The 19,786-nt window shown below is 50.4% G+C and overlaps 4 protein-coding genes across 4 annotated transcripts; 2 read left to right on the top strand and 2 right to left on the bottom strand.

Moving 5' to 3' along the window:
• Window positions 1-1,770, top strand: LOC126647916 (scale keratin-like). Its single transcript, XM_050330510.1, has 2 exons — window positions 1-66; window positions 1,095-1,770. Exon 2 carries the CDS (start codon window positions 1,125-1,127, stop codon window positions 1,371-1,373), a length of 249 nt encoding a protein of 82 aa, XP_050186467.1. The 5' UTR covers window positions 1-66; window positions 1,095-1,124; the 3' UTR covers window positions 1,374-1,770.
• A 7,481-nt stretch (window positions 1,771-9,251) lies between these two features.
• Window positions 9,252-9,629, bottom strand: LOC126647945 (keratin-associated protein 6-5-like). Its single transcript, XM_050330560.1, has one exon. It carries the CDS (start codon window positions 9,612-9,614, stop codon window positions 9,252-9,254), a length of 363 nt encoding a protein of 120 aa, XP_050186517.1. The 5' UTR covers window positions 9,615-9,629.
• Window positions 9,630-12,946: 3,317 nt separating this feature from the next.
• LOC126647943 (scale keratin-like) lies at window positions 12,947-13,228 on the top strand. The gene has a single exon (XM_050330559.1). The coding sequence runs from the start codon at window positions 12,947-12,949 to the stop codon at window positions 13,226-13,228; it is 282 nt and encodes a 93-aa protein (XP_050186516.1).
• A 5,910-nt stretch (window positions 13,229-19,138) lies between these two features.
• On the bottom strand, window positions 19,139-19,462 carry LOC126647942 (claw keratin-like). The gene has a single exon (XM_050330558.1). It carries the CDS (start codon window positions 19,460-19,462, stop codon window positions 19,139-19,141), a length of 324 nt encoding a protein of 107 aa, XP_050186515.1.
• Window positions 19,463-19,786: the final 324 nt, after the last annotated feature.

Genomic DNA, 19,786 nt, shown 5'->3' on the forward strand with positions numbered 1-19,786 from the left:
ATAAAAAGGGAGAGGAACTCAAGGTTCTGCACTCGCATCTTCAGCTTTGCGTTCTCGCCCGCCGTGGTAAGTCAGGCTCGCTGCACTGCCTTTATTGCTGGGGTTTGCTCTGCTGGGATAGAGATGGCATTAATACTTTAAAAGGGGTTTCATAGCCATGAAATTCTCTCTTTTTTTTGCTAAAAGTTATATATTAAGACGCCCTTGTAAATGTAGATGGGTTCATCTAGATGTGCAGCGTGAGAAATTGCCTTATTTTAGGACGTGGTGATGCAGTTCAGGGTTCTTTATTATTGATTAGCTGTGGCAGGGGAGGGTTGGGTGTGATGTTAAGAAAAGGATCTGAAGGAACAAGCTGCTTTTTCCCAGCAGACTTGCACAAGGGGGAGGATTTCTTGTGTGATTCGTCTCAAGAGCAAAAACTGATGGGATTCATCCCTGGATTAGTGTCTGTTCACTGATGGGTTTTGGAACAACATCGGGCCCTGATCCCAGAACCCAGTGCTAACAACGTCCCCTCTAAATTCCAACCTGAATCCAGGCTGCCAGTCCCAAGCAGTGACAAACCAGAATGGCAGCACTAAATATTTTTATGGAGAAAAGAAGGGGGAAACAACCAGAAAGGGCAGGAAGGAACCGAAGCCTAGCCTTGAACTGAGATGTTCAGTTGGTTCTTGCGCTCACCCTTCTCTCCTCTCCCTCTTTCTCGTGCTCATGTGGGGTTTCCCAGAAGCAGCAACTTCCTGCTGGGAACAGACCTGACCTTCTTACCTTTCAAGCTGACAGAGGGGAGGGTTAGAGGGGAAATTGGGAAGAAATTGCTCCCTGTGAAGCTGGGGAGGTGCTTCCCAGAGAAGCTGTGGCTGCCCCAATCCTGGGAGCATCCAAGGCTGGGTTGGACAGGGCTTGGAGCAACCTGGGCTAGTGGGAGGTGTTCATAACAACAAGGCTGTGAGTTTGATCCCCTTATGGGCCAATCCCTTCAGCTGGGCTCGATCCTTCTGAGTCCCTTCCACCTCAGAGTGCTTTGTGACTCAGCGAGATGGTTCCCACCCAAACCATTCCGCGATTCTCCCCTTCTTCTCGCTTTTCAGCCTCGCCTCCCTCCACCCACCCACTCCAAGATGACTTTCTGCTACCAGAGGCAGTGTGAGGACTCCTGCTACTCCCCCTGCAGCTACGGGACCGTGTACAGCTACCGGAGCTACGACTGTGGGAGCCCCTGTGGCTACCAGAGCGTCGGGGGGCTGTGCGGGTACCGCGACTGCTGCCCCTCCTACAGCACCCGCTACTGCTCCCCCTACTCCTCCCGCTACACCCAGAGGTACAGCTACAGGAGCTGCTACCCCTGCTCCCCCTGCTACCCCTGGTAAACCCGGCCTTGGAACCCCCTGGACAGGAAACTGAGCCCCAAAGAGCGATTCCGTATGGATTTGTCTCCTGTTGAGCCCCCGTCGTGGCAGCAGGACCCCCCCCCTGCTCAGGGTTGGTCCTGAGGACTTGGCATCTGCCCTCAAGCTGCTGCTGTTCTGAGTGATTTGCTTTTCTTGTTGTCTTTCTCTTCCTTCGTAGCCTTTCTGGGTGAATAAATCGTGTAGATTTGCAGCAGAGAGGAGCAGACGCCTCGTGCTGCTGCGCTGGGGGTTCTGCTCCTCCCCAGACACCACCTCAGTCCCAAAAACACCTGCTGTGAAACTGTAGTAACTCTCTGTTTAAGGAATGTGTGAACCTCTGGATACTCCTGTGCTACTACTACAAGCTGTAACTTCTTCTTCTTCTTACTCTCATTAAAAGATCTTGCATCACACCGCTGCCTTGGGTTATATTTTAATTGTTTTTCCTTTTATATTTGGCTTTAATAATTATTTACTTGACATATAGCAGAAAAAAAAAAAAAGAGGGACTGACTTAGGAGTTCAGCAGTTTTAAGCATCCTGCAGAATTGAGGTGACTGAGGGCATATTGAACACCTCGATTTGTCTCCTCCAAGACAGTCCTGACAACTCACATCTGCCGTGCCTTAACCTTCCTCCACCCAACCCACCAAAACAAGGCTGCTTTCCCCCAAAAAAACGAGCTTCAAAGTGTGATGATTTGGGAAAAATCAATCAGCACTTGCTGACAGCCCAAGTTCGAGGATCCAAAATGCACTGAGAAATTTTGGATCATCCCAGACTCCCAGACCTTTCTGCAGCTCCCACAAAACACCCCCTTGTGCAGGTCCCTTCTCACGGTGAGCAGCTCAGAAGGTGCCTTTTGCAGCACAGCAGAGGATTGTGGAGCACAGGAGGGAATTCCCGAGCTGAGGAAACCCCAGGAAAGCACCAGAACCTCCCATGAGAGGGATGGACACAGCATGGGAAGGGCCAGGAGTAATTGTGGCCAGCCCTTCAATCCACACGAGCAACAACTGGGCATGTTTAGTATCCAAGTCCCACCTGCAGCCCTGCATTCGGCTCTGGGAGAGCGTGAGGTGGATGTGGAGCTGCTGGAGCGAGTCCAGAGGGGACCATGGAGATGCTCTGAGGGCTGGAGAACCTCTGCTCTGGAGGCTGGGAGAGCTGGGGTGTTCACTGGAGAAGAGAAGCTCCAAGGGAGACCTCAGAGCCCCTTCCAGTGCCTACAGAGGCTCCAAGGGAGCTGGAGAGGGCATGGAAGTGGCATCCTGCAGGTGCCTGCCAGCCTCCACCATCAGCAAAAGGAAAAGGAGAGGAGTGAAGATTGCAGATAAGGCTTGGAGTGTAAATCTCTTCTTCCCCATGATTAACACGTGGCAGGGAGGGAGAGGAGCCGCTCAGAGTAAAAGTGACTGTCAGCTCGATGATGGAAGGATGAATCCACTGGGAGGGCTCCCAGGCTGGAGCCATCTGGAGCCACAAGAAGAGTTTTGGGAGTGATTCCCAACAGGAAATGTTTCTCCTTCCTCGCTGCAGGAGTTCCAGCTCTCCCACAAATCCCCATTCTGCAGGTGGGAGGCCAAATTCTCTCTGCAACTCCCTGCCAGGAGGGTCAGGCTGACCATGAGGAGGAATTTCCCCATGGAAAGGGTGGTGAGGCCTTGGCAGGGGCTGCCCAGGGAGGTGGGGGAGTCCCCACCCCTGGAGGTGTCCAAGGATGTGGCACTGAGTGCTCTGGGCTGGGGGACAAGGTGGGGATGGGGCTCAGCTTGGACTTCATGGACTTGGAGGGCTTTTCCAACCTCAGCAATTCCATAATTTCCTTTTACTGCGACTCCTCTCTCTGATGTGAGTCTTGAAAATGCAAATCAACGTTTCCCTCAACTGGTCACCTTCAGCAGTTGCAGGGATTCATTTCTTATTAAAAAGCAGCAACTCTGGTTTATGCAGAAATTTGGGTTAAGAAGTTTTAGAGTAAAGTTAGTGGTTGATGCAGCAAATCATAAACTTCCCTGTTTCAGGGTCTGAAAGACACAAAATGGTTTGTCTTTTCAGCACAGTGTTTTTAACACTTGTTTGTTTATAAATCCTACCCCAGAAGAGCTGGGAAAATGCATCAAATGAAGGAACAATACAGGAAAAATCGTTTGGCAAATGAAGAGGGTGAAAAACAATTGGAATTTTGTGGGGATTACCAGCTTTAACCTGTTCTTGTGAGTCAGAGCTCCTCACTAAATGTCTCAATATATTATTCCCTGTGATTTTGACTCCATCTTTCTATAATTAACAAGAGTTTTTATAAATTATATTTCCACTTAATGACTGAACTCTGCTGTCTGTTGAGAGCTGGGGCATTTCCCTGTGTCTGTAGGTGCAGAATTCCCACTTCTCCAGCTGGATTTCTGATTCCCCAGATTCAGGACAGCAAAATATTGGATTCATTCAGAGCAGTTATTTACCTGTGAAAAATCTCCTGCAAAACTGTTTGACTTTCCAGGTCAATTAATGGCATTTTAATGCCCCTCAGCTGCCTGGGAGGTTGTTTGGTGCCTCAGAAAACCTGAGCAAACAGCAGCAAAACGAAATTTATTTGCACACACACGTCACAACTTCAATTAATATAATTGGTTTCCTCCCTGTCGAGGATCATTAATTTATTTTCATCCCCACAGCGCAAGAGTTGCGCGTTTCTTTGGTCTGCAAATTTTTTGGGGTCGACCTCAGCTCTAATTATGAAATCCCAGATACCAGAAGGGACAAGAGGATGTAAAGAAGGTAAAATCATATTAATATTTCACAGCAAAACTTACTGATGCTGGTTTTCAACCCCACCTCTGGCTTGCCAGAGGAAACTGAGCCCAACATGAAGCCAAGAGGCTTTTTTTTTTTTTTTCCCCAACTCGACAAATACCTCCTCGTTTGACCTTCCCTGACGTGAGCCAAGCCTCATTTGCATATTAAATGAGGATAATAACAGGCATTTTCTGGAAGTGCTGAGCCTCCTCAGAATTTATGGTATCAGTGCTCTTCCAAAACAGTCATTAGAAGTTACTTTGGCAATGTTTGTGTGATTGAAACACTGATGGTTCCCACTGAGAGGGGCCTCGATGCACAACGGATGGAGCAGGGGAAGGGAAGCCCCTGGGCTAACGAGGTTTAGTTTAATTAAAACTATGCCATGGCATCACTTGGTGTGGGCTGACAGAGGCACTGGTGTGTCCCAGAGGGTAAAAACCACCACAGGGAAATCAGGGAAGTGATTCCCGCTTCCCTGGCTCGGGAAAATCCCTCCCACAGCCCCCTTGGGGAGTGAGGGGGCACAGAGTGAGCAGCCACCCCCAATCCTCAGCTTCCAGCAGTCAGGAACGTGTGGTCTCCATCCCACTGGCTTCCCCAGCCTTCCTAAAAGCTGCTCTCCCTCTTTTCTCCACTGCAACCCCTGTGATGGACCAGATTTGGTTCTGCAGCACCAGATCCTCGGCTCAGTATTACGTTTATAGAATCCTGGAATGGTTTGGATTGGAAGGGATCCTAAAGATCACCTAATTCCACCCCCTGCCGTGGGCAGGGACACCTCCCACTAGCCCAGGTTGCTCCAACCTAGCCTTGGACACTTCCAGCTGTGCCAGGGCCTCCCCACCCTCACAGGGGACAATTTCTTCCCAATATCCAACCTAAATTTCCCTCTGTCAGTCTGAACCCACTCCCCTTGTCCTGTCACCCCAGTTCCTGATGAACATCCATCTCCAGATTCCCTGCAGCCCCTTCAGACCCTGGAAGGTGCTCTGAGGTCTCCACACCACCTTCTCCTCTCCAGGCTGAACATATGGGAGATGCTCCAGTCCCTTTACGAACTTCGTGGCCTCCTCTGGACTCGCTCCAACAGTTCCATGTCCTTCTTATGTCGGGGGCCACCAGAGCTGGACTCAGCATTCCAGGTGGGACCTCAGCAGAGAGGAGCAGAGGGGAAGAATCTCAGATATATAAACACGCCATAAATACCTCACAGATGTCTCTGATGTCACTCAGGAAAGTCTTTCTAGTAATGTCACCCAGAAAAGAGGCAAGAAAACCAGACTTTGAGCCTTGACCACATTGCTCAGATGCTGATTTAATTGATCCCCTGCCTGGGCCTGGCCATCTCACCGGATAAATTATAGGCGGCAGAAGAAGCTGAAAGAATCAATGGCACGTCTGTCATTAATTGTGGCGGAAATGAATCAAAAGGGTCGGAAGGAGCCCTGAGCAGGTCGGATGATATTTCTTCCCTCCCCAGGTGTTTTACATCACCCCACAATGTGCAGCATCCACCTCCTTTGTAGGGGCAGAACCTGCAGAAACCAATCATGGACTCCTCAGCTGGGCCCTCCGTGCTCTGTGCAGCCTCCAGGTTCGGTCCCAGTTGTCCTCTGGGGCTGATTTCCCAGGAATCCCTTTGTCCTGGAAGGTTTTCAGAACAGAAAGAATCTCCCAGGGTGTGATCACCAGGCCCTCCCCCAGGAATGTGGAAAATTGGCCTAAAAAAGGGGGAGGAAAACAATTATAGCAATTGGGCTGCTGATGTACTTCCCAAATTGGTCTCGTGACCACCCCCCCGGAGAACTGAGGTGACTTCCACGGGTCTAAGAAGGAATATAAAAATGCTCACAACCCCGGTGCTCCTCACACAGCTCCTCTTGGTTTACCCTTCTCAGTGAACTTGGTAAGTCCAGATCCTATTCTCATAGAGATTCCTTTAACTCAGGGATAAATCTAATTGTTTTGTCCTGGATGTTTTAATTTGGAGGGCGTTGATGAGTGGACGTGAAGTTCTGTGTTTCTTTTTTGACCTGGTGATGCTTAACCCTGAGATTTTCATTTGTGGGCAGGATTGCCCATTGCACAAGGAGGAAATGGCTTCGGGTTGGGAAGGTGTTGCACTAATGGATATGGACAGGTCACATGGATTGTTTCAGGGTCTCTGGAGTCACTGGGGCAGCTCTGACCTGCAGCAGTGCAGGATTTAAACCTTCACTCTGCAGCAGAGGATTTTCAGTGTCCTTGCTAGAACTGGCACTAACAAAGCCAATGTTAGACAGGAAGAGGAATAGTTTATATGCCAAGATTAAAGCCAGAGAAGCAGGGTTGAGACTTCAATGAACTTGTTGTGTGGTGTATAAACACTTCTAAGAACTCCTGGAAGTGCTGTGAGGGATCCAGGTCAGATTTAGGACACCTAAACATCTTATCCTGAGCTGAGGATTTACCTCAGCTGCCTGAACTGGGAGCTTGGACATCAAACTCCCACAAACCCACTAAATTTCTTCTTCAGGAAGAATTTCTTGATGGAAAAGGGGGGGTCAGGCTTTGGCAGGGGCTGCCCAGGGAGGTGGGGGAGTCCCCACCCCTGGAGGTGTCCAAGGAAGACCTGGCCATGGCACTGAGTGCTTTGGGCTGGGGGACAAGCTGGGGATGGGGCACAGGGACGGACTCTTGGAAGTCTTCTCCAACCTCAGTGAGGTGAGAATGATCCTCTGAAATGAGAATCACACCCCCAAACCGAGGGATTTTTGCTCAGTGTTTCCACCCGACTTCCCACCTTCACCGATCCCGCTCTGTTCCAGGTTGGCCTCCCTCCCTCCCTCCCTCCCACCACCCCACCAGGATGTCCTACTGCTGCTGCTCCCCCTGCTACACCCTGTGCTGCTGCTCCCCCTGCTACCGGAGCGTGCGCTGCTCCAGGACCTACAGCTGCTGCAGCCCCCGCATCTACCGCACCCTGCGCCGCTCCGGCTACCGCTCCTGCACCACCCGCTACTGCTACCCCTCCTGCTGCCGCTACTCCTACTGCTGCTGAACCCCCCACAGCCCCTCCAGCAAGGCCCAGCACCGTGCCCAGACCCATGGCTGATCTTCCGACGGGACGTTCAGACGCGCGCCGAGTCCCCGCGGTGGCACCCGATGTCACGGGGAACGGGGAGCTCGGCCGCGCTCTGAAATCCCTCGGGGTTTCTCTCCGTCTGTCTGCTCTTTCTGTCTGCTTCTCCCTGCCTTTCCCAGCCCTCCTGGTGGCCTCCTGTGTTTAAACTCCCTCGCAGCAACGGGAGGGACGATCTGCAATTCACGCGGAACTTCTTGCAGCTGCTCCGGAGGACCTGTTCCCATATGAGATTTTTGGGTCATCTGCATCCTCAATAAGCACTTCCAGTGAGGTGCTGCAGGACTGTAATGGAGCAGGATTACGGCTGTCTCGCCTTTGATCTGGATTTACAAGCACCTGGAGGATGAACAACATGGGTTCCAACAAGAAGGAATGTTCTCCAGTGCAGTGACTCACCTCCTGTAGCTCCTTCCAGTATCCCAAAACTATAATCTTTCTGTATCTGTGCCAACTCCTTTTCTTCCTGCATTAAAGTCTGTCTTTCTGCATTGAAAAAAACCCTGGAGATCCGGTTGTTTTCTTGCCCCTGTCCCTGTTTTACGTGACCACACTGAGTGGTGACATCCTGAAAGGGAGTTTCTATCCCCAGAGCCGACAAAGTGTTTGCACCCCGTGTTCTGTGTCCTATTCTGGGCCCCTCATGGAAAGAAAGACATTGAGGGGCTGACACATGTCCAGAAAAGGGAACAGAACTGGGGAAGGATCTGGAAAATCAGTCGGCTGAGGTCCCAGTAAATACACCCTTTTCTTCTCTTTTACCCCTCAGGAATGCAAGAAATGCCCCAGTTTCTCCCTTTCATTTACTTAATTAAACTATTACCAGATCTGAGGTTAAATGGGCTGGTTTTGCCCGGGGTGGAGTTAATATTTCAGCACAATAGGGCTGCAATAGTCTTTATAATAATGTTGCAAAATAGAAAAGAATTCATCCCAGACTTGCACAGAGAATATAGAAAACTGTTCAAGTGAGCAGAATATTGTCCTATTCCTGCAAGCCAAATTCAAATGTTCTTGTTCCAGAGTCCCATTTTCCTATCACATTCCAGCTTAATTGCATTGTCAGTCAGTATAAGCACAAGAAAAATTAAAAATCTATATTAAAATCAATAGGCAAAGGGACAAGGAGGAAGTGGTGGCTTTGCTCGTGCTGACATTGGCCTGGAAAGCTCAAACCACCACCTCTATCTTCCACACAGACCAGAAGAAAACCCATTTGAGCAGAACAAAATCTGCAGTGGGGGGAAGGTCATGTTCTAATCACACCACACTGGCCCAACAGCAGCACCGAAGCATCCGGAGATGAATCACTTATTTTTCCACCAAGCCAAAGCCTGGAGTTGTAGGAACAGGCAAATCCAGAGCCACAGCTCAAGTTTCTTGCAGCTCCAAAAGTCCCTGTTTCCAGCCTGAGGAGCACAAGTCTCTACAGGCAAGTCCTTAAGCACACAAAGTTAATAAATTTATCACTGTTTGCTGCCGTGGATTTGAAGGTATTTCAGAAAACAAAGTGGAAAATAAAACCAGGAAAATGCAGGATTGATGCAGAATAAGTTTTTAATGCGAGTGAAAGGCAGATATACTTTTTATAAAGAGACACCAAACGGAAAGACCACGTTCCCAAAGACACCTTTACACCCTGCCCACCACCCAGTCAAGAGTTCAGGTGCTGCCAAACAACATCAGAGCCGGTTTACGAGGACTGGAGCACCGAGGACAAGCAAGTTCTAGGTCGGGAGGAGACTTTGGGTGGCGGCAGAGCCGGCAGACACCGAGCAGAACGGAGGGGATCACCCCAAGCGCTTCAGGGGCAGCGCAGAGCTCTCGAATCTTGAAAGCCCCAGGGCTCTGCACAACATCTGCTGCCAAGGCTCTCCACCAACACTTGCTCTCCAGGTTTGGGCTGATCTTCACCCCGAAGGACGCCCTGGCCGGGTTTAGCAGCTGTAGCAGCCCCCGTAGCCGAACCTTTGGCCGTAGCGGGAGCCGTAGGGGTAACCGTAGCGGCCCGAGTAAAAACCTGGGTATCCACAGCAGTCCCCGGAGCCGTAGAAGCCCCTATAGCCACCGTAGAGACCCCCAGAGCCGTAGCAGTCCCCGGAGCCGTAAATACCCCGGTAACCGTAGAGGTTCCCGCAGCCGTAGCGGTCGCCGAAGCCGTAGAGGCCGCGGTAGCCGTAGAGGCCCCCGTAGTAGCCCCGGTAGCCACAGGAGCTGCCACCGTCGTAGCCCCGGTAGCCGTAGAGGCCCCCGTAGCTGCAGGGGGAGTAGCAGTCGTCATCACACTGGAGGAAGGTCATCTTGCTGCGCCGGAGGCAAACCTGGCGGCAGGGAGGGAAGGGGGAGGCCGTAAATATTCCCGGACCGGCGAGCTCCTCCTTACAGCCCGTTCCCACCAGCCCCTCATTCAGGCCACAGAATGCCACCAAGATGCTGGGTTGGAAGGGGCCCCCGAGGACCATTTGTCTGTAAGTTACTTGGTTTTCTCACTTTCTGTGGCCGGTGATAAACCCCGACCGTGGAATTACCTGTTACAGACCAAAACCTTGCTGCTGATTCGGGGTTTTCCTTAGAGAACATTAGGAGTGACCCTAAAAGTCTTTCAGGACATCAGCTTTGCGTGGAGCCCTTCATTCCCAACTTCCCATCAAGGAAGTCTTCAAGGAAGCCCAAAGTGATGTTCGGGTTCATCCCTCCAAGTGCCATTTCAGTGGTTTCCACCCATTTTTGATTTGCATCGGGAAGTGCTGACAGCACAGACAACAACCCACGGAGCATTAACACACCTGAGAACACCTGCCCTGCCAAACAGAGCTGCAGATCTCACTTTAAAATAGGAGATTTAGGGAAAAAACCACCAAGGGTTATGGTGGGGAAACCCATTTCTACCTCTACTGCCCTAATAATCCCTTATCAGGGAGCCTCAGGTGCCAACAGGACATGTTTCACCCCCAGTTTTAAAACTGGAACCCACCAAAATTCCTGCAGTGCAGCTAAAACCTTAAACTCCAGACAAACTCCTGGAGAAACCTTACATTTCAAAGAAATTCCTGGAGAAACCTTAAAGTTCTGAGAAATTCCTGGAGAAACCTTAAATTTCAGAGAAATTCCTGGAGAAACCTTAAATTTCAGAGAAGCCCCAATCCCAGCAGAAACCACGGAGGCAAAAATTTCCAGTCCCTGTGAGGGAAGGAGGGAAAACTCACCGAGTTCACCAGGAGGAGGAGGAAGGCAAAGGAGCTGATGAGGAGCCTTGAGCTCCCAGCCCTTTTTATACTCCCTCTTGGCCCTCCTGGCTTATCTCCGACGCCCTGAGTATTCAAAAAGGTTTGTTGCCTTATTGGTTGGAAAAACAAATTTGCCTGTCCACGTCATATCTTCAATTAATGTAATTTTCTTCATTGTTTGGGATTATTAGTGTGTTCCCAAGCCTCCCGTATGGCAGATGTATTACAGGTTTCTTTCATCTTCCGATTTTCTGGGCCGGCGACATTCCTGATACCATTTTATTGCCTGGGTTGTGAAAAACGGAAGTTTATTTCTGTGCAACGTAAAAGGCATTTCTGCCTTCTCAAGGACATTGGAAAGAGAGAAAAAATTTCAGTAAATAAAAAGGAAAACTATTCCATGTGTTGGATGTTTGGGTTTCACCGGAAAGTGATGCAACAAAACACAGGTTTTTTACTTAAAGGAAATGTAAATGTAGGTGAAGGAGTTTCATATTAAACTTCAGAAAAAACAGCCAGAACTATACATAAATCTTAATTCCATTCCTCCAAAGTGCTCGTGAATTGAAATTATGTTGCTGCACGAGCAGAATGAATGTTTTCAATCAAAATTACGACTCTGGCGTTGTTTGCAACACGTGAATTCACCAACGGGCTTGACCTCAGCACAACAAGGGGGAGAATTCAAGTGTGAGCTTAATGTGGAAATAAAGAAATTCTGAAGATTAGCACTAAAAGAGCTCTAAATGCTGTTTTTCAAAAGAATCACATTGGTTTTTTTTTTTCCCACAAAGAATCAGCCACGTGTAACCAACTCCAGGAACACCGGAGTTCACGGCAGAGCTCCTTGTGTGACCTTCACCTCGTTCCTGGCATTAATTTGAATGGAAAATAAGCGCAATAGTGAGCAAACAGGATGCTGAGGCTTCCTCAGAATTCTGAATACCAAAGCACTTCATAAACACTCATTAATGTTTTCAATTTGCAAAGTGTTGCAGGATTTAAATATTAATAGCTTGTCACCGAAAGACACCTCCAGATTTAATAACACGCTCGCTTCCAAGGCACTTCAAGGTCTCTTGTTTCTAAGCCCTATTAAGGTGCTGCTTGAAAGTCAAAAAGTACCCCCTGGCCCCCCCAAAAAAAAGGTTCTAAAATAGGAAGGGTTATTTGGGAACGTTCTGAGGGCAGTTGGAAAACATCTTCCACGTTGCTGTTGTACAACCCAAATCCAAGAGAGCTGCTGGGAAGGGACGCCCACCAGCGTCACTGGGAAGCAGGTAGAGGTCATGACGATGTTTGGAAGCTCCATCACTCCTCATCACACCAAAGTCCAGCCTATTCCTTTGGTCCCCCGACTTGTTTGCGCCCACAGGACGCCAAAGCCAAGCCAGCGGAGAGAGCACCCACGAGGCGATTGCGCAACCGGGTAAATGGTCTAACAAAAAAAAAAAAAATATCTGCCCAAATTATTTCCCAGCCCTCCGACCGCGGGGGAATTCCACCGGCAATCTTCCTAGAGATGTGCCGAGCCCGTTTCTCCTCGATTTTTTTTTTTTTTAAAGATGAAAGAAATTCTGGAGGGGTGACGCACGTGTCGCCACGCCGCGCTCGGCGACGTCAATTGGAGGGATGAAGGGGGTCTGATGAGATATCCTGGATAACTCCGGAGCTGGGCAAGGTATAAATACAGACCTCTGAGTGGGGAGTTTTATCCGCTCCTCTCAGCCACTCAACTGCTCCCTACCTCGGTGAAGCGGGTAAGTCAGTCCTGGCTCGACTCTCGTGCCTCGGTGTTTGTCTGAATGTCTGTGTGTGTGATCGGATAGATATAAAAATAGATGTATATTTAGAGGTGAATTTATATATATAAAAGGTACTGGTGTGTCCATGTATATATGACATATGGACTGTGTACAAGTATAGACATTCTGTAAGCAATTTGTTGTCATTTTGGAGCGAACTCCAACCACAGAATTCCCCGTAATGGCAGGGAATTCCTTCACTCAAACTTTTTTGCTCTTCTTTCCTGTGCTTATTGAATATTTAGGCTTCAAAGCACTGGAAACTTGAAGTTTTCTACTGTAATCTTGAAGCCAAAAGTGCTTTCTGGATTATATTCATTTTTCTTTAGTATATTCAAATCCCTCTGAATTCTGGACTGGGAAAGTTCAGTTCTTGGTTGGCAAAAAACCTTCTTTTCCGTGTTCAGTCAGCAACTTCCGAGAGCTGAGCAGGGGGGAAAAAATGTAGAGAAGTTGTTTGGGATTTGGGAGCTTAGAAAAATAAATTAGATAATTAAGAGGGCGAAAACGATGCCGAGGGAGGGAAGGAGTTGCATCTCCTCCAGCAGCCCATAAACCTCATTTCTGGGTGTGTTTCAGCCTCACCAACATCAACAAACCATGACCTTCTACAGGGACTTCTATGACGATGGGTGCCACTCCCAGCTTGGGTACGACGACCTCTACGGCTTCGGGGGCCAGAACGGCTTCAGATTTGGGAGGCCCTTCAGCTACTCCTGCGATGGGTTCCGATATGGGAGCCCCCACGGCTACAGAAGCTTTGGGAACCTGTATGGGAACAGGGGTTTCCTTGGTTATGGGGGCTCTCACGGATATGGGGACCTGTATGGGTTTGGGAACGGGTACCCCTTCTCCTCTCACTTCGGGGGCAGGTTCTTCTGAAGCCGGAATAGCGACCGAGGACTGGAAGGCAAGGACACGGATTCACGGCTGGTTTCTGGTGCTGAGAGTGCCCACAGCCCCCTGGCTGAGTGCAGGGGGACACGTGGGTGCCAGGCTGCCTGAAACTACTCCATGTGTAGCTACTCCACGTGTAACCCTCTCTTAACGTCTCCTGTTTCTTCAACTGTCGCTCCAAAGGGCAACTTGAACTGCAGCAAGAGCTGAGACACCTTCAGAGCCTGTTGGGGGAGTAGAGCAGGACTTTGGGTGTGAGTAAAGTGACTTTTAGTTTCAATTCACAACCCCTTTGTATTGTCATAGTAGTAGTAGTAGTTTCTGCAACCGCTTTGCTCAGCCTTTGACTTCACCAAAGATGACATCTGGCTGAGAAGCTCCTGTTAAATGTCCGTGCTCTGCCTCCTCTGGCAGTGAACACGATTCCCAAGCAAGTCTGCGACCAAGAAACATGTTCTGCACTGGTAAACTCCACCATTCCCACCAGGAAAAGCACCACCCGCCATCAGAAGCTCTCTGCTTGCTGAAGACCCTTTTGTATCTCTGCAAACCTGTTCTTTCTGTTACTCACTGTTTCTCATTGTCATTAAAATTACCCTGCTTAGCTGGATCAGGTGTCTGGTCTTCTTTTGTCTGGGATTAAAAAGGACCACCAGCCACTCCAAAGAGCCACAGAATAAGAGGGAAGTCTAGACTCCAGATGTTGGAGACAACCACCACATCTCCACCTGAATTGCTCCTGCCCTGACTCATTTCCCCAAGCAGGAGGAAGTTCTACCTTAACTATCCCTTGACCTTGGGCTTGCCCAAATTCTTCTCCAAAAAAGGGGCATCGGCTGACTGACTGTACCCCCCAAACACACAGACTCCTGGAGCAAAGCTGGGGGGTGGAGGGGGTGGTGTTTGAGCAACAGATCTCAAAAAAGCAGGAGATTGAGTGGAAGTCTTGTGGTCTGCCAAGGCAGTGACACTCAAGGTCAAAGACACCTGAGAGAAAAGACCAAAGGCAACCACCTGTTGGAGGGATCATCTCCTTTGCAAACTGAACAGCCAGGTTCTTCAGGGAGTTCCTGCCAGCCTTCAGCGTGTCACCTTAGGAGACTGAGGAGTCCTGATTTAGATTTGGAGCACCAAAGATTATCACCTGGCGCAGAACAAGGTGGTTCAGCAGGAAAGAGCCCAGACAGAGCTGCTCAGATCCCCTGCAAGCCCAGCTACACATCAAAGGCATCACCAGGAGTCACAAATCTTGATGCAGAAGTGACTGTGAGGGGTCACCTCTGGGCTGAGGTACCCATGGCTACCCCTTCCCTTCTCATGGTGGCCTCCTGCAGAAGCCCTTCTGCATTCCAGAGCAAAGTGGAGGAAAGGGTCAGGAAAAGAGCTAAGGGAGGACATTGGAGAAGCATTTTCATGGGGCAGAAAACCAGGGACAGTGAACGGAGTAGCCCCCAAGCAGTAAATGCCATTCCTCCAACCCAACATCCATTTCTTTCCGTCCATATCATTGATTTCACTTTAATTATTGGACATTGAACTGGAAGGCAGCAGATGATGAGCTCCACAGCTCCATTTCCTTGTCTGGGAAGGAGCTGCCACATCCAAGAGGCAGGTCTGGTCTGCTGCCTCAGAAACCCCCTCTTGGTGTCCTAATTTGAGCAAGGCAGATCCAGATCAGGGCACCCCAGGAAGAGGGTCAGTGTTAGGAACCTCCACCCAAAGCTCCCAGCGGGGCACGTCCGCAGTAAATCAGAGCAACCCTTTGAAACTGCAAACCTATTAAGAGATGTTTAGTAATCCTCCTGCTGGCTGCTGTCAGCAGCAAAATGGGCTGGGTTCCCCGGGGAAAACATTAGGAAATGGTGGAGTCTCCCAGCATCGTAAATCCAGCTTATCTCCCTTGGGGCTCACAGGGCTTCTCCCACCGGCACCTGCGGATGGGCTTCGGCAGCGACGCGCAGGAAGAGAACACAGAAAGCCGAAGGTTTGGCTGGAATTCTCAGTCTGCCCGAGGGTCCTCTGGCCCCAATTTAACCCCAGTCCCTGTCCACGTCTGCCAACCCAGCGTTATTTATGGTGGTTCTTCCCTTCTGACGTCCCCCTCGGCTCATTCGCTTCCGACGGCGGGTGCCACCTCCACCCGGTGCCCGGGGAACACGACCCATGGGTGGTGATTTCCTGCCAGCCCCAGCCTTCCCAGACCTTTCACCTGCCTTCACCTCCCTCCACCAGGCTGACCTGGAGCCACCTGGGTGCCACCTCACATCCCCTTTTTGCTTTGAAGACGTCACGGTTTCGGTTGGGGCTCCCACTCCGCGTGTCCCGATGAGCCTCCCTGCAGCCTCCCAGCCGAGCAAGCTCAGCCCCTCCAGGGATCCAGGGAACATCCAGGATCTCCTCCTCTGCTGCAGGTCAAGCTTTTGGGAATGTTGGAGCCCACACAGGGAGGAAAAGCAGTTTGTCACCCCAGGTGCCCCCGACCACAGGGTGATCTGCTTTTAACTGGCACCGCATCCCTTTATTACCTATTCCTTCCAGCACATCAGGGTGGTTCAGGAAGTCCCATATCTGTATGGAATTCCAGCCCAGACCGCTTCCAGGGCCCCCCAAGCATCGGCCAACAGCACCAATGGATCTGTCCCACTGTCTCAGGAAGCTTTGAGTCTCTCCTACACATTCCAGTGGTGTGTGAAGAGCCTTTTTCCCTGGGTTTATGTCATAGAATCATGGAATGGTTTGTGTTGGAAGGGACCTCCAAGGCCAGCTCATTCCAAACCCCTGCCATGGGCAGGGACACCTCCCACTAGCCCAGGTTGCTCCAACCTGGCCTTGGACACTTCCAGGGATCCAGGGGCAGCCACAGCTTCTCTGGGCCTCCCCACCCTCACAGGGAGGAATTCCTTCCCAATATCCAACCTAAATTTCCCCTCTGCCAGTCTGAACCCAACCCTCCTTTTCCTGTCATCCACTTCCACACGACCCTTTCCCCCCTGACTTCCTTGTAGGCCCCTTTCAGAGGCTAAATCTGGCATTTCTTTCGTGCCCTCGGGCTGAGGAAAAGGTGGATGATTAGAGGAACTTTCTTCCCAGCTGAGATATTATCATAACAGACGACAGCTGCCTCATTTAACTAACAGAAAACCACCTCCTGTAATTTCCTGGGTACCAGTCCCAGCAGGATGTATTTACTGCACACACTGTGGGAAATTTAAATGCACCCTAGTGAACAACCCACACAGGTGGTGCCTCAGGACCTGCCTCCAGAGCAGAGATTCACTGCAAGGCTGAGAATCCCTTTTAAAGGCTAAGCCTGTCCCTAAATGAGAAATCAGGCCCATGACTAGTGCCCAAACTGGGCTAATTTTTCCAGTTATGCCCTAAAAAGTGCAACCTTTTAAGAGAAGGGAAAGTGGGACGTGGTACAGGAATAAAAAATAAATAATGGCCTTGTTGGAAGCAACAAGAGAAACAAGGTTTTCAAAATTCAGCATATTTAGATGAACATTGTTAACCCATAATTATTGTTAACCCCAATAATTAGGTTCCATAATGAACCTAAGAGACATCAGCAAATACTTCTGTCTTAAAAAGACATTAAATCTGCTTAGTAAGATCCTTGATATCTTTAGTCCTCAGGGCAGTTCACATGAGTAGTTTTTTTTTATGTTCAGAATAAAAGAGCATCATAAACAGTCCCCAAAATAAACACTGGCAAATGTTCCCTCTTTTAGTGATTTCTGCTGTTTTGTGCTAACTGAAGATCTCAAAATATTCCATGAAAAGTGCAACTTGAGTGGCCTCAACAAACTGTAGCTCATTCCCAAATGCACCACTGGCATGACAATAAAAGTCCCTTCTTCTGGCTTTGGAGGTTTGGGGGATTTCTCCTGTGCAGGGAAGGATTTCTGTGGTTGGGGAGAAATCTGGTTTAATCACCTCCTCCAGAACTCACCAACAGCCAATTACACACCATTACAGTGCCTGGCCAGCCTTGTTTTCCTCACACACGAGGACAATAATTCTCCACAGAGTGACTGCTCCGAACTAATCCCACGTTCTCCTGCAAAGCTTAATTACCCCTGGTTCTTTTATTAATGCACCACATCACATTTCAAACCACAGCACAGCATGGAAAGCTCGTGAAGGGTTTATTATCAGTGGGTTCCTGAAGAAAGGGATAATTCCTTGGGTGAACATCACCCAAGTCCAGTTTTGCACACCCGGTTTCGATCGTTGCCCTTCACTTTAGGAAAGACATGGAGGGGCTGGAGAGGGACCAGGGAAGGGGCTGGAACAGAGCTGGAGAAGGGGCTGGAGAAACTCCTGAGGGAGCCTGGGGGGCTCATCCTGGAGAAAAGGAGGCTCAGGGGGGACCTTCTGGCTCTGGAATTCCCTGACAGGAGGGGGAAGCCAGGGAGGGTCGGGCTCTGCTCCCAGGAAACAAGGGACAGGAGGAGAGGGAATGGCCTCCAGCTGTGCCAGGGGAGGGTCAGGTTGGCCACGAGGAGGAATTTGTGGCTGGAAAGGGTGGTCAGAGCTTGGCAGGGGCTGCCCTGGGAGTTTTGGAGTCCCCACCCCTGGAGGTATCCAAGGAAGGACTGGAAGTGGCACTGAGTGACAAGGTGGGGACAGGGCACAGGGTGGGCTGGATGACCTTGGAGGTCTCTTCCAACCTCAGGGATTGCTGTAAAACACTGAGCAGAGCAGTAAAGCCAGAAATGTGGATTTTTTTTTTTTTAATGCTCAAAAATAGCTGCTCTTCTTACATAACATTTGGCTGCAGATTCTTTTTAGGAACGCCAACCCTGCACATCCATCTGCTCTGTCGTGTCACCGCCTGCCCGGGGAGGCTGAGCCTGAGGACACCAAAGAACAGGTGCCAGAAGAGCTAACACTGAGCAAAAAGCTCCTCAGAGCTGAGCAGGACCAGAAATGGGGGAAAGGAAGGGACACCCACGGCCCCAGAGCTGACAGACAACCCCAGTGCCAAATCCCTCAGGAATATCATTACCCTGATAGGATCAGGCTGGTGCAGCAGGACCTGGACGAGGAGGGAGGAGAGGAAGGAACACACACAGAGGCCAACAACATGTTGCAATGTCATGTTTAATGAGGGAGAAGCAGCTGATATACCAGAGGCAGGATGACAAAGCACGGGTTACAAATCGCCCAGGGCCTGTGGTTTGGGTGCAGGATGACTCGTGGAAGGGCTGATGTTGCTTTCCCCTGTGGGGACACTCAGCCCTGGCACAGGGCACGGGCTGGTTGACACCACAGCCCTTTTTTCATCCATCAGGAGCCACAGAAAGAGCCTACAAAGGGATCTAAAGCAGATCTTGTGCCAGATTCCTTTAGGTTGTCACAATCACAGAAGCACGGAGTGGTTTGGGTTAAAGACCATCTCTTAGTTGGGGTTAAAAGGGACCTTAAAGTTCATCCCATTCCACCCCAGTGCCAAGGGCAGGGACACCTTCCACTAGACCAGGCTGCTCAGAGCTCCATCCAGCCTGCCCTTGAACACACACAAGGATGGGGAATCCATGGAATAACCTGTGCCAGGGTCTCACCACCCTCCCAAGGGAAGAATTTTTTTCACTATATCTAATCTAAACCTCTTCTCTGTCAGTTCAAAGCCAGAAAGATCCCCACGAGCCCCCAAGGAATCAGCACCACAGTCCACAGCCTCAAGACTGGAAAGATAGGAAGGCTTAGGAAAAAGAAAATCAGGCAGGGCAATCTGAGAAGGCCGTAAATGGATTTACATCAACAGATGCTTTTTCGTGCACCAACCCCCCAAACGCTCAACTCTTCCAAAACACCGCGCCCCGGAGCTCAGAGCCACGTCTCTGCACCCTGCTGGTCTTCTCCTCTCAGCAGAGAGACCCTCTGGTGGGTTTAGCAGGGCCTGCAGGTCCCAACGGGGTACCCCCGACCCCACCGGGCCCCGCCGTAGACGTGGGAAGCTCCGGGGGTGCGGGCGGCCCCAAAACCGGCGCCGACCTCGGGGGCTCCCGCAGAGCCCACCACGCTCTGCTGGGGGAAGGTGCTGAGGATGGGCCCTGGGAAGGTGACGACCACGGGAGGAGGGTAGATGACCACGGTGGAGTCGGGGCACTGGCGCACGCAGGGCTCGTTGCAGCTGTCGGCGACGGGCTGGGGCACGGCCACCCCGCAGGGCGAGGGGGAGCCGTCCGTGCAGGGGCTCTGGGTGTGCACCATGGCTCGGGGAGGGCGGATCTGAGGGGGAAAGGAGGCAGCAGGGAGATGGGACATCAGTTGTGGTCAAGCTCCCGCGGCCGAAGGAACCGCGAAGTGGCTCGAGGGAAAGGGCAGAGCGCTCGGGACTCAGCGCACAGAAAAATGCTGTGAATGTTGTGTTGAACCCAAAAAAACCCCTGTAAATCTTGTGTTGAACCCCCAAAATCCTATCAAGTTTATGTTGAACCCCCAAAATCCTATAAATCTCATGTTGAACCCCCAAAATCCTATAAATTTTGTGTTGAACCCCAAAAAAACTATAAATCTTGTGTTAAACCCAAAAAA

The sequence above is a fragment of the Myiozetetes cayanensis genome, unplaced genomic scaffold, assembly GCF_022539395.1.
Source record: "Myiozetetes cayanensis isolate MyiCay16 unplaced genomic scaffold, myiCay2020 scf41, whole genome shotgun sequence".
Classification (NCBI taxonomy): Eukaryota; Metazoa; Chordata; class Aves; order Passeriformes; family Tyrannidae; genus Myiozetetes; species Myiozetetes cayanensis.

What these genes read in the sequence shown, in the direction of transcription:
- LOC126647943 (XM_050330559.1), top strand. Translation starts at nt 12,947, where the DNA reads ATGACCTTCTACAGGGACTTCTATGACGATGGGTGCCACTCCCAGCTT.
- LOC126647945 (XM_050330560.1), bottom strand. Translation starts at nt 9,614, where the DNA reads ATGACCTTCCTCCAGTGTGATGACGACTGCTACTCCCCCTGCAGCTAC.
- LOC126647942 (XM_050330558.1), bottom strand. Translation starts at nt 19,462, where the DNA reads ATGGTGCACACCCAGAGCCCCTGCACGGACGGCTCCCCCTCGCCCTGC.
- LOC126647916 (XM_050330510.1), top strand. Translation starts at nt 1,125, where the DNA reads ATGACTTTCTGCTACCAGAGGCAGTGTGAGGACTCCTGCTACTCCCCC.